We start from the raw sequence: 16214 nt of genomic DNA, 5'->3' as shown, positions 1-16214 counted from the left end.
CAGAAATACGATTTTCTGCTTATTCCCGTTCAAGTTTAGTGAAAACATGCTACTTTACATACCACAGGTGTTGTGGAAATGTTTCGAGGAATCCTTTTCCCATTGCTTTACTACTATTTTCTGTTGACGAAGGTCTTAACTCGAATGAATGCTCTCTTTCGATGTCGTGTTGCCACTTTAGCCTGCTCGCAATAGTTGTCAGTGGGCTTCTTAGTTCTTGGCCTCTTCGTCATAGTAGTAATATCCCTTGTAGGCTTGATCGTCGCCGTCGCGCCCCCAACCTGGTGTCCAGTGAGTGTCCACGGGGTGCACATGGTGGTGTGAGTGGTGATACTGGTGCTCCACTGTTGAGTGGGGACGTACTTCGACAGACAACTTGGACGTCTTGCTACTCTCCACGAGCGCCTTGAGGCCGAGGATTGAGGAGAGGAGGAGCGCAGTGAGGCCGGCACCCAAGGCCTTGAGGGCTATTATGGTCACGGACGTGAAGAACAGCGGGAAGAGGATACCGGCCTTGAGCTTGATCCCTATGAGCAGCGGGATCAGGAAGCGGCGCAACTTGCCGCGACCTTGAAAGAGACAAGATGCGAATGACTACAACAATAATGACATTGTTCCTTGTTACCTAATAATTATCGAAAGCTGCCATTTCCACTGTTTTTATAACTGCAGATATCAGTGAAAAAACAAGCGGTTGGAAATGAAACTATGGCATCACAGTGGATGATAATAAATATCAACAAAAGATTTGTAAAGACGGCGTGTGTACCGCTACCACGGGATACATAATTCTTGAAGCCATTGTTACAAAACCGTGGTATGGTATTTACATAATACAAAACTTATTATCTGTCGCCGGTTTACTGCATGAGTATCATGATATAGCAGGTTAGGATGCTGCATAAATAGTTTTTTTAATGGAAGCGTTCAATTTTGATTTTTCCTCCGTCGCCAATATATGATTTCTTTTAGCATTTTCATTATTTTCACCAAAGATTAATATTTTTTCATTAATTATATTCTCATGTGCTATATACATGTGGAATAATTCGCATTCATTTTACTGATTATAGCCTACATATTAATATTTTGTAAACTTTTGAGATAAAAATAAAAATATAATTGGAAAAATTATAGCTGCGAGCTTAGCATATTTGGACTGAAGGATTCGTGAAGTTTATTTTCTTTCAAGCTGAGCAAATTTATTAATTAAGGAAGAGCACTTCTTTCACATGGCAGCATTTTAGACATGATGCGTCAATTAAGTCTAGAAAAAAAACCTGTGCTAATATTAATTTCATGTCAATTAACAATTAATCATAGATAAACTATCAGCTTACTCACGTCGAGTCAAAAGACTTTCAGCATTGAAAATGGAAGAGGTTTGTGCGGAAGATAAATTGAAATAAGGTATGTCTTTATCGTTTGATGCGGCACCAAATTTTATATAACCAATGAAATAGTTTCTTAAAGTTAAAATCGCAATAATGAAATCAGCTATCAATAATGAAAAACTTTACTCAATTTTGTAGTAAGGGCAAGCAGAAGGTATCTCTTCAACGTTTTTTATTTTGAAATTAAATTCTTATGGAAATTAATCAATATTTTAAACCAATTATAGCAGAAGGTGAAATTATGTGACATGGTAAGTAAACTTAGAAGTCGAAATATATTCTGACGCTACAGTATAAACTTGGAGTGAAGACCCAACCAGTTGAAGGAAAGGAGGTGGAGGAATTGGTAGATTTACTTTATGATAGTTATTGGTCCAAACTACTATCGTCGGTGCATTAAGTTATTGTGGGTTTTTAACTGAAGAAAATATTTTTTACATATATATTTGAAATCGCACGAATGAAATTACCTTTTATCGTTTACATTCAATAATTATCCTTTGGAAAGTGAGCAACTTTTGTTTTTTTGCTAGTTAGCTACAAAAGATTATTTTGCGTACGAAAATAATTAGTTATACTTTTTCGGTTTTAGGAAGTTCACCTTTGCTGAAAAGTGAGACAATGCACGCCGCTAAAGAATTTACATATATATTAAGATAGTATCATGCAAACTATGAAAATTTGCCTATGGTTACAACGACTACCGTCAAAAACTGCTTTAGAGGTTTTTTGTCGCAGAATTTCACTCAAAATGCATGAATGCTCTTTGAAAGACGTGCGAGTGACTCTGTTTGGCCAAATTAAGCATTGAACATTCTGAAGTGTGCTTAAACATCAGAATCCATGGTGTGAGTCAAGGGGAAGTCATAATAATTATCAACTAAGCTCTAGTAAAGTGCTGTTTAGTGCTGAACGCTGTCGACGTATGGTGACTCCTGCTCACGTCATGGCGCTTGCTACTGAGGGCCAAGGGCGAATGAATGTCCTATGGAAGGGATCCGACGGAGGGAGGGGGAAACCCGCAGAGGAATGCCTGCAAGCTTACCGGCGCCCTTGAACTGGAATCCCATCTCTCCTTCAATCCTCCTACTCACCACCACTTCCAATGGCGTCGGTCGCCTCCAATTTCCTTTATGCCTAAAGCTAACCCTTCAGATGAGCTTACCCTCCGGCCGTTGAAGTCTCCTCGTACCATTAGCATTATGTTTTTATTTGTATCTATATTTTATATTAGTATTCCAAGTCTTCAAGTCTCCTATTATACTCCAGTATACTGTATGAATTTCCGGACATTGAACCCACTTCCACGATTCTACCTTCGGGTATGAATGCCAGTGCCTGATTCTAAGTCTCAGTACATCAAAGCCAAGAAAGCGAGAGAATACCAAGTATTCATTGAGTATTCGAGTTATAACGTACAGTACACCTGTGCCCCATTCATGATTTGTTAACGGAAGTCATGCCGGAATTACTCAATTAACGTTAAGTCCATATTGGCTTTAGAAAAAAACTAATGATCACTATATCCATAGGACCATTCGATGTCACGGGTATGCGCAAGGCAAACAAAAATATTTGAGTCATTCGTGGGGAAGAGACGGCTACAACATTACCTGCTTTTCGATTAGAAATCAGTGGTGACCGAATTGAAAGAGATCGTAAAATTCCAAAAGTTGACAACAATTGTTTAAACTTTTTATTCCGGTGTTTATCTGATAAATATAGGACAGCTAAGTTTTTCTCATTAAAGATTTTCTCCTTGTATTTTTAACTTTCGAATATTAGTTTGAAAATTTGAAAATTTTTATTTTGTCATTTGTTAATTAATTTTTCTTCAAAATCGAAGATATTTATTGATGAGTATCGTAACTCAAGCGCTCCTCGTTGACATTGAGTAATTCACATAAATTATTTTATATTTACCGGTTTTAACTCATCTAAGGCTGTGGCCTTCAAACTATGAAATAACAGTGACCGTTACTCAGGACATGAGGAGTCAATATCAGCTCATCAGTGGAGTTTACAAGTTAACTATTTGTTTTAAGAACAGCATGTCTTATGAATGCAATGACGGCATGCTCTCAGATGATAAATGATGTATATATTCGATTTCTGTAAAGTACTCGCGTGACCGATTTTTTTCTCTTCCCGTTCCACATTCAGTGAGAGCCTTTGATTGCTGGGAAAACCAGTTTTCGATATTTATATGTTTATACTAAGGTGTACTTTTATTTTATTTTTCATACTTGTCCTCATCTCTTTCACCAGTGTCTTATTTCCTAACTAGGTACCCGACTTCCGCTCTCATCTACAGCTGGTAAAGAGAGCTACACACTCGTATATAAAGATTGGTTCGTGGCTTTTCCAGTTACAGGTAGTAATCGGTAGAGTACTTTCTAAAAATGGATCGTAACTATTAGACAGATTGTCAATACGCGGGATAAGCTGAGACCTGTGTCCCAACGCCACCATCTCCCCCATCCATCTCTCAAGAGCTCCCCACCCCTCCTCCCGATTCCACTTGCCCTCAGTGATGGCTCCGCTATTGAGCTTGACCTTCTTCGAACACGGAAGTCGGAGGAGGCCCCCAAGTGGAGTGGAGCGTGGCCCGTGGGGCTGAGGGGAGTGCGGTGAGGTGAGAGGCGGGAGGACTCGGAGTGATGGAGAGGCGAGGGAAGGAGGGAAGGGATGAACGGTGGGTCGGGATGGTGAGCAGTACTGTGAGGCGCAAACTCAAACCTTTCCACGCTCAGCGCGATTTCACTTTTGCCTGGATCGAAATCCCTTCTCCCGCGATGCTGCCACGATGTGGCCCTTTTCAGTGCTCCCATTGGTAGTACGATACTCGCACGTTATACGCATGGTTTTTGCTTGCAGGATGCATCTTTTGTGTCGAATACCAGCTTTCTTTTTGCATGCAATTCTTATCGAAGGTGGAACTCATACCCAAGCGTGAAGCCATTCTGATAGTGCATTTCCCGCAGGTCAAACTCGCTTGTCAGTACCTTGCCCTAACATTTTAAAAATTAGCGAGATATTCACCCTTATGGAAATTGGTTGAAGAGCATGATTGCTTGTGCCGCATACTGCCTTCATGTAGACATGTAACGTATATCCCGCACCTAATACTCGGGTTAGTGCAGTAAGCCAGCTTCTCTCAGGATCCAGAGTTATAACTCGGCCGTAAAGCTTGTTTCCAACGGTGTCAACAAGTATATCTACAAATATGACGCATGCAACTTTTCAGTGTGGGGAGACCATTGCTTCATCAATAGAATGGTTTGGAGCGTCACTTTGTGGAAGCGATTCATATCAGAAAAGAAAATGCTTTGTTTCTTACACATATATTTTATTATGCATGACCTAGGTTTCCACTTATAAAGTCGAAGCCTAGGTAATACATATGTGGAAGAAAAAGGTATTTTCTTTTCCGACATTGCTTCATCCTTCAGTTGTATTGGTTATTTTAAAAAGTAGTTTCCGTATTTTAACTGGCCAAAAACGTGGAAGTCCGATGGTGCCCAATCGGAAGCCTAGGGTAGTTTCTGCAAGTCAGTGAAGCAACGTTTCGTTATCACTTCACTAATTCTCAGACTTGTGTGGGTCCTTCCGTTGCTGCGCTAAAGCGGCATGGCGCACAAGATCTTTTCAGGCCGAACTCGTTAGAAACGTTACTTTATTCATCACAGTGTAGCAACGTAGGCGTCTTATTTCATAGTGGATTATTTAGCCGTCACCTCCGAAAAAAAATCGCAAAACAGAGATAATAATGGTCTTGCCTGCCAGCGGAACCAATTCAACCTTTTTTCGTGACGACTGGATACTGCTACTATTCCATTGAGTGTTGCTTCGTTTCCGGCTTGAACTAATGAGCCTACTTTCATTGGTGGTGATACGGAAAAAGTCATCACCCTCATAATTGTAGCAACAGGTCAAAGAATATGATTATTTTTGCTGCTTTCTGGTCAAGCGTGAACTGTTCGTGGGTTGATTTTGCAAAGACTTTGGAGTACCTAAGTACAGGGATGATATGATGAAAATTCCTGACATCGATGGACTATTTTTCCTTCAATTGTTGGGCAGTAATGCGTCAATTCTCCCGTATTAGTTCGCGGACACTAAAATCACAACTGTGACGAAGTGACCACACCACGACAAGTCAACTTGCAAAAGGCTCTGCACCCGCAGGCTTCGCCAGTTGTGTACATCGACTGACGGTACTTAGGCCAACAGCGGCATTCAAATGCACCTTGCACAGATGCTGATGGATTTTCTTGGCACTTTCTATCTCCACAACGAGAAACTTGATCACAGTACACTCCTTGTAACATGCATCATCGACAGCCACCATATTCAACACTCGCTACCACACCCATCTGTGGAGCTCACAACTTCGCACAATGCACGTGGAATAGTCGAACTAGGGAGTTTTTAGTATACTAGCCGTGTGGCATTGTCGGTGTTGTAGAATAAAAATTCTCCGCATTACTATTTAAATACCCCTGGTATATCAGTTTTACTTTGATACCTAAATGACTACCGTCAGATGAAGTAACTCCTCCTGTTGGCGTTGATTTGGCGTTCAACAGTGGAATATTTTGCAGTTTTATTTTGGAATTGGCCAATCCAGTCTCCCAGACGCTCGAATACATATTTCTTCTGGTGAAAGGTGAACGCCCAGCTTTCAAAAAGGAAAAACTTTGTTACGTTTAATCTCTGATCTGAGATGTCTAAGGCAGACTTTGATTTCATTTGTTTATTCATAATCTTCGGCCAGAGAACTAGCACATTGCACAACTCACCGTATTATTAAAATTACTGCTGTAAGAACAAGATACACTTTGAGTTTATCAATAAGGGAATTTTTAAACAAATTTACTGAAAGTTATTCAAATGGCATGAAATAAAAATGACTTTCCCTCAGTCAATTTAAGATCTATTTTTGAGCAGAATGTACAAAATGGACAACTTTTAAGTGCAACAATTTTATAGATCTCTCTAGAATGATGAATGACTTTTTGAAAATTTAAATGCATACATTTGTAAGCAGCAGCAACAATGCGTGTACTTTAAAGCTGGCGAAACCTTCTCTTGCATTTTAATCGGCTATATATAATGTGTCGAAATCTTTAACTACACTTATGGTTTGTGAAAGAGGCAAATCTTATGGAATGAAATTAATGTTACGGGTATACAAAGGGATTATAAGGAAAGGAAAGTATATAAGGATTCTGGTAAAGAATTAGGTTATTTGTTAACATTTATGCATACTTGGAATGCAGACTTTTTTCGAGCCAAGAAATTCCACCAAGTAATGGTGCAAGGAAATTTTGTAAACCGGATGTGTTCATGACATTAGTATGCTTATGAGATATTATCATGTATTCGTTCTATTGGGTGAACTATGAGAGCTCTTATGCGTATCGTAATTTGTCTGCTACTGTGTTCTTGGAATTGGTCACGCTTAGTGGGATATATGGGCTGATTGCCTCGCTGAGCAACCATTTACGAAATGAATGCATCTATGAGAGAGAAGAAATGTTTATTCCGACTCCTGTTAGTTTGTAGTCTTTTCTTTTTTATTTTAGAGTTCATGTAAAAGATTAGACTTTTGTCACCTCATCAGTCGGCAGAGATTTGACAATGAATTTTCCTACTAAGTCACTTCAATCTGAATTGACCATTCCTCTTCCATTTCCCTCATATAACATCTTTTCGAAGCACCCTTATTTTTTCCCTTTTTGAAATAATGCATCTTCTATTTTATAGCCCATATAAAATGTAGATTTACGAAAGGCTTTAATCAATCTTTAAGAAAATAACTTCTTTTTACTTCGAACATACTAAAAATAAATCGATTAGAATTATTACAAAGCTCAAGATAACAACGAAACAATTGCACTATATTTCTTCCTTGCTCTCATTTTATGCCTCCCCATCTGGCCCATATGTCAGGCATGTAAAATGCTGTAAAGGCATTTGCTTAGCCAACATATTTATTTGTTGACATAATACTTCGTCTCCCAGCGTTAATGGAACCTTTCCAAGAATTTGAAATGAAACACGACCACCATACATGATAACTTTTTTTACCATCATTAATTCAAAATAATATATTCAACCTTTTTTTATTGCAGTAGGCTGCGGTATTTGAGGCTTAGGAGATTATTCAGTTAATCCTCACTTCCATCATTTGAAATCTAAGAACAGATATAAGTTTGTCGACGACTCTGTAAAAATCGTGGCCTACTGTGGCTTTTTATTCCGCTTTACAGCAGCGGAGCCACCAGCGTTTGCAAAATCTCATGTGAAATGTGATTCAAAACTCTAGGTTACCAAACGGGAGGGTAATTATCATTGGATAACATGAATACATGCAAGAATTCTCTAGCAATTGAAGCATAGGTCTGTTCGGAGGCTTAAGCACCAAGAACCGAAGCCATAAAATCCACCGCAAAAACTCATACAAAACATATTTTACCACGCTCATAAAAATTTCACGGAAGTTAATGGCTTAGCAAAGTAGTAGGAGGCACCCAAAAATCCTCCCATATTAATTATAAGGCGCTCCAGTCCCAACGAAAAGGCTCCATCAAATTCCAACTGTTGTAATTTAGAGAAATGATTGAAAGAAAATACCACGAATAAAAATTACCGTCCTGTTGTTATTCTTGAATGCCTGCCAAAATTTAGTGCGAACAAAACCCCAAGCATCCCGGCGTCTTGTCATTCTCCTTTTAGATATCTCTCCCTTGCATATCCTGTGATGCCTTGGATAATTATCGGCGGCATCCCCTCTCTAGCCGTGCGCTGCCCGCTCCCTTCACTCTCCCCTGTAGCCTCCTCCATCACCCGGTAGACCGTCCGCCCCACGCCCCTCCGCTCTCTCGTCGTACCCTTGAACTCCATTCACACTTTTCCTCTCTCTACCTTCGCCGCAACTCATCCCACTCACCCTTGTCCCCGTTTCCGCCCTCGTTGTCGGCGACCCGCTTCTTCTATCCCCTCCCCCACTTCCCAGAGCGCGGGACACCAACTCTTCTGCCTAAGAGGAAGGGCCGGATGAAATTCGACGGGATCACGGTCCAAACAAGTGGTCAAACTTAATAGCGTGTGAACAAGAGTAATGGGTTTTGGTATTGCTCGGCGGAGTGAAAATCTTGATGAGAAATTAACGTCTTTTTTGAAAGATATTTTATCTGTCGGAGATTGTAATGGGAATTCATTCTTCGATAGAAGTATTTTGGATATGCGTATCAAGCGAAGATTAACGAATAGTTAGATGTTAGTAGAAATAAGGTGCGGAGGGAAACTCGGCGTTGCTAACTTCCTTCCGGAGTTCACGGCACAGAAATCCAGCTTATTCAACGACAAACGGAGGGGGAGGGGTCATCTGCAGTTGAATCGTGTAATTATACCTCATGTTGGGACCTTTGGCAAACTGTGTAAACTTTCCTTTCCTTATTGGGACAGGAAACTCGATGTGAGAAAGCAGCGCGCAAGTTACCGCGCCATGTTGATAGTAAAGTATTGAGTCACCAAGAAAACTATGGATTTGTGAGCTGTGCGAGTGCTTAATTAGTACTATTTAGTCGGGATCCACGTCCCCTGCTTAGCTGGAGTGTTCCAATGTTAGATGGTGACAGTTTTCCATACAATTAAAGTCACAAATAGTCACATGTTTGGGGCTACATTTTTTCTCCCTTAATCAAGCTGAATAAAAACATCATGATACTCCGGGGTGTAAATGTTAGGTTAGTGGATATTTGAAATATTTACCCGGAAATAAGCAAAGCTATTCGTTCAGCCGGTTTGGCCTCACGTACTTTTTATTGTTTTGAACAATTACTTGAAAAAATTGAAAAAACCAAACATTTTTATCGTTGACTTTGCTTAGGAAGTGGTTCCTTAACTGTAATATCCATTAGATAAATTTTTAAATCCAAATGTGGCTTATACATTGTGTTATTTGATTGAAGAAAAGGATATAATATAATGAGCGTTAGTATGGCAAAAATATAGACGATGATCTTGTTGAAACTGCGGAAAGGTCATTACTAGGAGTAAGGGACCTTCCCTTACATTTTCATCACAACCGCTGAAGTGGCTCTGGTCTATCGCTTTTGGACCTTTAAAAATCAAATTGCTTGAAACTTTATGTTGTTTTGCCCTGATAACCACGTAAGTTTATTTTATTCTTTTTCTATTTTTCATTTTTTATTGTTGAATATTTTAATGCTATTTGTCCTTACATGGATTTTAACCGGCTGAGCAATTAAGTTTTCTTACACAGTACGTAAATTACCGCAGGAGACTATGTAATTAGCTTGGGATTATAGAGTTCAAGCTAAAGGAATGCACTGCATAATGTTTCCATTTTCACAACGAGGAAAATGTCTGTTTTCAATATTGCAGTTATAAAGAGCGAGATCAAAATGGAAATACCCTATTTTACAATACGCCCAAAATATATTGTTTTTATAATAAAATGGATAATATTAATGTCGATTTTTCTGCAGATGGTTCTACATTTACATTGTAGTTCCATTCATGGAGGACCATTCATTCAAGAGGTTTCATTAATAAGCTCTAAGCATCATCCGGAGTAAATTTGCTTCACCATGGTAATGTGGCTCGATTCTTCCCCTTCGGAAGTGAAATTGTTAGGTCAGTTTAAGAAGCCTACCTCGATCAAGCAAAGTAATCCGTGGGCAGACATGCACATCTACCAAAGTACGTACAGCGTCGGCGGCGCTAGCTTCCTCCTCGACTTGGGAAGGAAGTGGTGCCCTCCCGCGCTAGGTGGTGCATTCTCATGCCCGCTGCTCTTCCCGTTATGGCGCCTTCACCTCCTCCTTCCTTCCCCATTCCCCTCTATCGCTTTTACCCCCTCGACATATTTCTAGACGCTCGATAATGTTTCTTCGATTAAACTCTGTCCCCTTTGAAAACGTCTTCGGAGTAAGAGAGAGAGAGAGAGGGAGGATTAGAAGTATTTTGTGTATGGGATAAATGATAACTATTATGTAATTATATGAATTCTAGTGATGCCATTGTGCTTTGTAACTCAGTCGGCTATTTTGATGTTCAATTAAAATATTCTCCGTAAAATTATCCGTAGTAACTGCTTGTCTTTAGTGTAAGGGATATTTGAGGTAGGATGTAAATGCCGCAGTGGAGAAAAATCAATATTTACGACCAAAAAGAGAAAAGGTTTTATAAAAAATACTAAATTTTTTAAATTTTAAGATGGGTTAAGTAATAATAAATATGTCTATCTGAGACGACAATCCTCTAATGGGTTTGATGTGATGTCATCTTGCTGAATTTCTATAGAAAAAGCTTGCTCAATACGTGTATAATCTGTTGTGCACGAAGTTTAATATTATTGAAGTTAACGGAATCGGGTGATTTTATTTGCAATCGTTGGTTTAAGGATTTGATTTTTATTGGTTTTTTAAAGATTTGATTAAGTTACTCGTTCTGTCAGTCGCACACGCCTATAATGGAATCAGTAAAACGGAAGAGCTTCCCTTTATTTGAATAAATATCTCTAGGTATGTGACATAAAAAAGGAAAAAATCTTTAACTTATATTACAAGGGTGTAAGTTAAAATACATGTTTACTTAGTGTAGTTACTGAATACAGTTTATAGGTTGTTAATTAACCGGCTCCTTATATCAGATGGAGAGATGATGTCCACCAAATTTCAGTTTTAGTTTAAGCAACGACTGCACAAAATACACCGCGCCCCTTGCCTTTTCTTCGTTTCGGTTCCTCCGCTTTCCCCTCCCTGACCCCTCCCACTACTTCCTTCATTCCAACAGGGGCCTTTGCATTCATTGCCTCTCCTGGTTACAAGGGAAATTATGATTTTGAGATGAATTTCTATAGGAATAAAGACAATAGAAGAGCAATACAGGGTCCATTTTTTCAATGCCATGGGCAAGTTTTTAGTTATATAATATAAACTTCAACTGAATGGTTCGTTACTCATTATTTTTACAGAATTGAGTTCCCGCAGAAGCAACCACTGTATATAAAAATATTCTGTTCAAATATTAATTTTCATTTAAATAAGTCCGAGGACGAAAAAATAAAAATTCAAACTGTCTGAACTTAAGTGGGAGGAAACTTTTTCATCAACTTAATACTTTGGTCTGATTTCTGGTGAAATTATGGTGTCAGTGGCTTAAATTCGAAACCCAAGTTGTCCCTAGAAAATAATTGAATGTAATCAGCACAGTTCGTTTCTTTGTTTGAAGTTTAATAATTGATGAACCGTACACTGTTAAATCTTATACGCGATTTCTCATTGAAGCAATTGTGTCAAAACACGTAAGTGAAGTAATCACGTAATAAAGGCCGCAATTTGTATTTGGGTTAATTTACGAAAAATAATTTTATATTTTCAATATGTCTCTTGAGTAAATCATTAATTTACCATCCTCATTTATATAATTAATGGTATTCTAGTATGAAATATTTTTGTTGGCATGGTCACAATTTTTTGTTGATTCTTTTCAAGTTACTTCCTGCTACAATAAAGGTGAGAGAACTTCACAGATTTCGAAATGTTACATGAAAATCAGCAATATGGAGAGCAAAATTTCATTGAATTTCTCATAATTTCTCATCATTTTACAGTTTGTAATATATGCTGACCACTGTTACGCTGATCAACCGAAACTAGCTTTCATAAATTGAAAAACGCCTCAATAACAGAGGAAATTCGCATTTCCTCAAAATGCACGATTTCTGTTTCGTCGTACAGAACTACAACACTTATAAGCGTTTAATTATTTTCAATATTAAAAATGAAATCTATCAATTTCGGTTTTTTGGTCGTCCCTATTCTCAAGTTATTATATTCATATTTTTGTCATATTTTTGCTGTTACAACCTGTAGTTTTCCGTTTTGAGATGATTTTGTCCAGAATAGATCTAAAGAATTGGCGAAAAGCGTTTAAAGGGTGAATGTTCATTAATCTAGCCTTTCTAGTTGTTATTATCCCGTGTATGTTGCTGGCATAACTTGGGACTCCATGATCAATCTGGAGTTCAATTCTCCAATATTATATTCGCGTTCCGATCAGCGCACATGCTTAGACTGAGACTTAGAGCTTGGACTTTAATTAATAAGAAATTTAGGAATATGTCAATCATCGATGGAAATTTTTTTTTCTGTAATTTCACGAAATTGTTTTCCGTGCATCCTTTTTAATATTTGAATTTTATAAATATTATAAACAAATTAAGCTTCCGTCATTTTGAAATTGCTTGATAACACCAGACCATATGAGCACTGGAGTTATCAGTCGGATAATCATGAAAGCATATTGTCATCAAGGAAATATTGTCATTTACTGAATTAGTCAAGGAAAATGATATTTATTGTTGAAAATATAGGTGACAAATAGGATACACATTCTTCGTAAGGGCTTTACGTATTATGTTTGTTTCTAAAAGCTAAATAATGCCTATCTTCTTTCTCTATTCTCTATGCCCTAAACCAACAAACGCCATAAAACAATAGTAAATAAGGAAGAAATATTATCCCTCACAAAAAAGTTCTCCATTTTTCCTTAACTCTGCGAGAACTTCGTGGAAATTTCCTTGGCATATACACACAGTTGCAGTTCAAAGATGAGAATAATTAAAAACGATTTTCCCAGAGTAAGTGTGATGAAATAAAAAAAAGTTATATTACAATATATAAGTATATGAAATGTTGGCAATGAAAACGACAGCTATGACCTAATTCATTTATTAACTTATTTACCTCAAGTTTTGAAATTTTCTGAAGTTATTCCTGGAAAATATTATATATGGGTTATGGTATTTGCCATTAAACTAAGAATTATATTCTTCCAAAATATAATATTGAAAAGTGATTTCATAACTCTTCCCTACGGTACCAATGGAACCATCCTGCTTACTTTTTAGTCCCTGGTTTCGGAATTGGGACTCAACATTAATGAATGCTTCATGTTGTCCGCTGCCTGCAGAGTTTTGTCACATATACTACCAGTGACTCTATGGGCGGAGACTATGAGTTGGATGTCCATGAGATAGGTGAATTTCCCCTTCTTACTTTTCGATTCTGCATGACTTGTTTTCTTATGGTGGGGGCTTGTATAAATGGTTGTGTTTCACTATTTATTCCCTTTTTTCGTATAACAAATAACTAATTTATTAGATGAATTAGGGGTCGCGGTAGTCCAGTGGTAGAGCGTTGGACTACAGACCGAAGGACTTGGTTTACATCCCCGGCCTCACAGCTACACCCAAGCTGTTTCATTTTTCGGGTACCAGATCTTGGGTAACCATAGCCGGCACAGGGAAAGGCCCTCTACCCTAATGTGTGAATATTTGCGCACCATCGGGCTTAGTACTGAGTGAACTCTACCACCACCTACCAGACCGACCTTCGGGTTGATTACTGTGCTTATGGTTTTATTAGATAAATTAACCTTTGATTTGAATTAAGTCTTCATCCAGTATTTATACAAATATGCACGTTATTGGATAGAGTTTTACTACACATGCAGGGGCATGTAAATGTTAGTTGATAGTATGTATGTTTTTCATGCGTGTAAGTTAAAAAGGTTTTTGAAAGAAACACGCCACTGTGGGTGTAAATTTACTTGTATTTGTTGGTTTAAAATGCGGTTTTATTCTCTATCACGGGTGGTGACCTAACACCCCCTGCCATACACTCCTGCGGCGGCTTGCGGGATATTATGCTGATGAATTTTTAAATCAAGGCTTTCGATTGTATATAGATTGATTTCAATGACAAACGCTCAACTGGAAAGTAATATTTTCTATTTAGTTTGTAAATTATTTCAAATATATGTACAACTTGATGATAACATTCCTGGGTTTTATGGCGCTTGTTGCCAATTTGAATTTAGTACAATTGCATAAAAACTTGGCTAACTGAGCGCGGTGTTTGGTCCTAACATGGCTATTAGATTTATCTGGAGTCTCTTATCTGTAAAGTCTGATTTCCCGTGGTAGAATTTCTTTAATCTCGCTGGGTAATGTCTTATTGAAAAATATTGAGAATATTTTTGGAAATGAGCTTTTGCAATTGAATTTGACGTCATCTGTCAGGGAACCATAGAGCAGTCCTATTCTAATTCAAATTTGTACCCTCGTTAAAGTAAAAAAAATCAAGAGTGGCTGGGTAATTATTCTGTCTGTGCCTCTCGTGGTTTTTCATGAAGTCATGATATCCAAGAAATCTCGTCTTTTGGGTTTTAAACGACTTTGCCCTAAGGAAGGAGCGGGATTTTCGACCTGGGACCCTCCGGTAAGAGATCGAGGTACTCTCCCCTCTCGACTTATATTCCGCCTGTAAAGAATTCCTAGATTCGTTATTGTGCGCATATTTTATTTAATGGGAAAACTTGTCACTGAAAATACGATGGAAATCTTCAATGTAAGGTTGGGACTATAAACAAATGGCTCAATCATAGGTTATTTGAACATCCGACCCTAAATTATCTACGTCATCATTAATACGTTTAAAATCAATGGTCTTTGGTGTCTATATTTCCTTAATTGTTCGGCCGGACCGGTCATTTTTGGGCTCAATTCATACGACCCCGGATGTCCCGCGTCTAGGAATGTGTTTACCAGGAACCTACCTCGATTTCTGCCCTCCTCGGGCACGAGGTTCGCCAGATCATAGGCCATCTTGTCAGAACCACCCTCCCTGCCCTCCTGCACTTCGTCACCCTCATCTCCCGGCATCATCAGCCGCACCACGTGCGTCTTCAGGAAACGTTCCACGCTCCCCGCCAGAGTGTCCGCGCCCACTTCGATGGAAATCCTCTGGGGGTCCTTCGGCTCCTCGCCTGTGTCCTCCTCCTCTGCCACACCCGACGACTTCCTCTGCACTCGGAACATGCCCGAGAAGAAATCCAGGGACTCCCTTGCCGAGAATCCGTCCACCTTCCTCGCCAATTCCCACAGCGTGCATCCCAGGCTGTCGCCGCAACGCGCGTATATGGCGGAGAGAGGGTCGGAGGTTTCCGGGGCTGGCTCGAGGGGACCCTCGGTGGCCGTCGTCCACACCGAGAGCAGCGTTACGATGCCGAACAATACGAGAGTAGCTGGCACACGACACATGTTAACCGAGTCCCTGGTTTCCTAACTGACGAAGGTCCGGGCGGGGATTGCCCTGCGTGTGGAAGCTGCTGGTTGGCGAGTCGTTGCCTCCAGGGAAGCGCCCTTGGCTTTTTATTGACTCGAGCCATCGCGGGAGGGCGTCACGCAAGAGAGGAGGAGTATTTGGCTCGGGTGCTTAAGAGGTCGAGGGGTCAATACAATTCGCTCTTTAGTTGTCGCCTCTTCGTTAGTATGGGGGTCTGGGCACGCTTGCCAGCCAGCGTCGCGGTCGCCGTGCTCGCCGTGTGCATTCCCCACTTGGGCACGTCCCTTGTCCTCCCGGCTCACCCCCAGCCCCCCACCCCTCGCTCCCATCGCGACAACCGACGGCTACCTCGCACGCGGAATTAATCCCCTTCGGTCACCCACTCGGTGCATATTCATGGCCTTCCTTGGACTGCGTGTGGCTGTCGCACACTGTTTTGACAATCGCCATGGGGAGGCGGGGGAATGGATTGTTTGCTGTGGAAAGAGTTCCTGTCCAGAGCGGGGGAGACCGCGTGCCGGGTTTGGTAGAGCTGTGTGGCGACCTTGGCGGGAAGGGTGGGTGAAGACCGTGCCATGGTGGATGGTGATTTGAATGGGGATGGCTAGCGTAGTTTTGCTCGTTCGCTCGAAATGTATTCGGATCGTGAGTAAAA

At 39.8% G+C, this 16214-nt stretch overlaps 1 protein-coding gene across 1 annotated transcript; it reads right to left on the bottom strand.

Moving 5' to 3' along the window:
* Nucleotides 1-210: 210 nt before the first annotated feature.
* On the bottom strand, nucleotides 211-15534 carry LOC139687687 (uncharacterized). Its single transcript, XM_071584936.1, has 2 exons — nucleotides 15051-15534; nucleotides 211-569 (listed from the first exon to the last, which is right to left on the bottom strand). The coding sequence occupies exons 1-2, from the start codon at nucleotides 15532-15534 to the stop codon at nucleotides 211-213; spliced, it is 843 nt and encodes a 280-aa protein (XP_071441037.1).
* Between the last annotated feature and the right edge of the window lie 680 nt (nucleotides 15535-16214).

This window comes from Hetaerina americana, unplaced genomic scaffold (genome assembly GCF_022747635.1).
Source record: "Hetaerina americana unplaced genomic scaffold, ioHetAmer1.1.p SCAF_2, whole genome shotgun sequence".
Taxonomy (NCBI): domain Eukaryota; kingdom Metazoa; phylum Arthropoda; class Insecta; order Odonata; family Calopterygidae; genus Hetaerina; species Hetaerina americana.
The sequence above is the reverse complement of the archived record's forward strand: the minus strand, read 5'-3'. Positions and strand labels throughout refer to the sequence as shown.

What these genes read in the sequence shown, in the direction of transcription:
- LOC139687687 (XM_071584936.1), bottom strand. Translation starts at nt 15,534, where the DNA reads ATGTGTCGTGTGCCAGCTACTCTCGTATTGTTCGGCATCGTAACGCTG. An exon ending in CGAGGAGGGCAGAAATCGAG is followed by an intron (nt 570 to 15,050) that starts GTAGGTTCCTGG and finishes GTCTCTTTCAAG; the next exon opens with GTCGCGGCAAGTTGCGCCGC.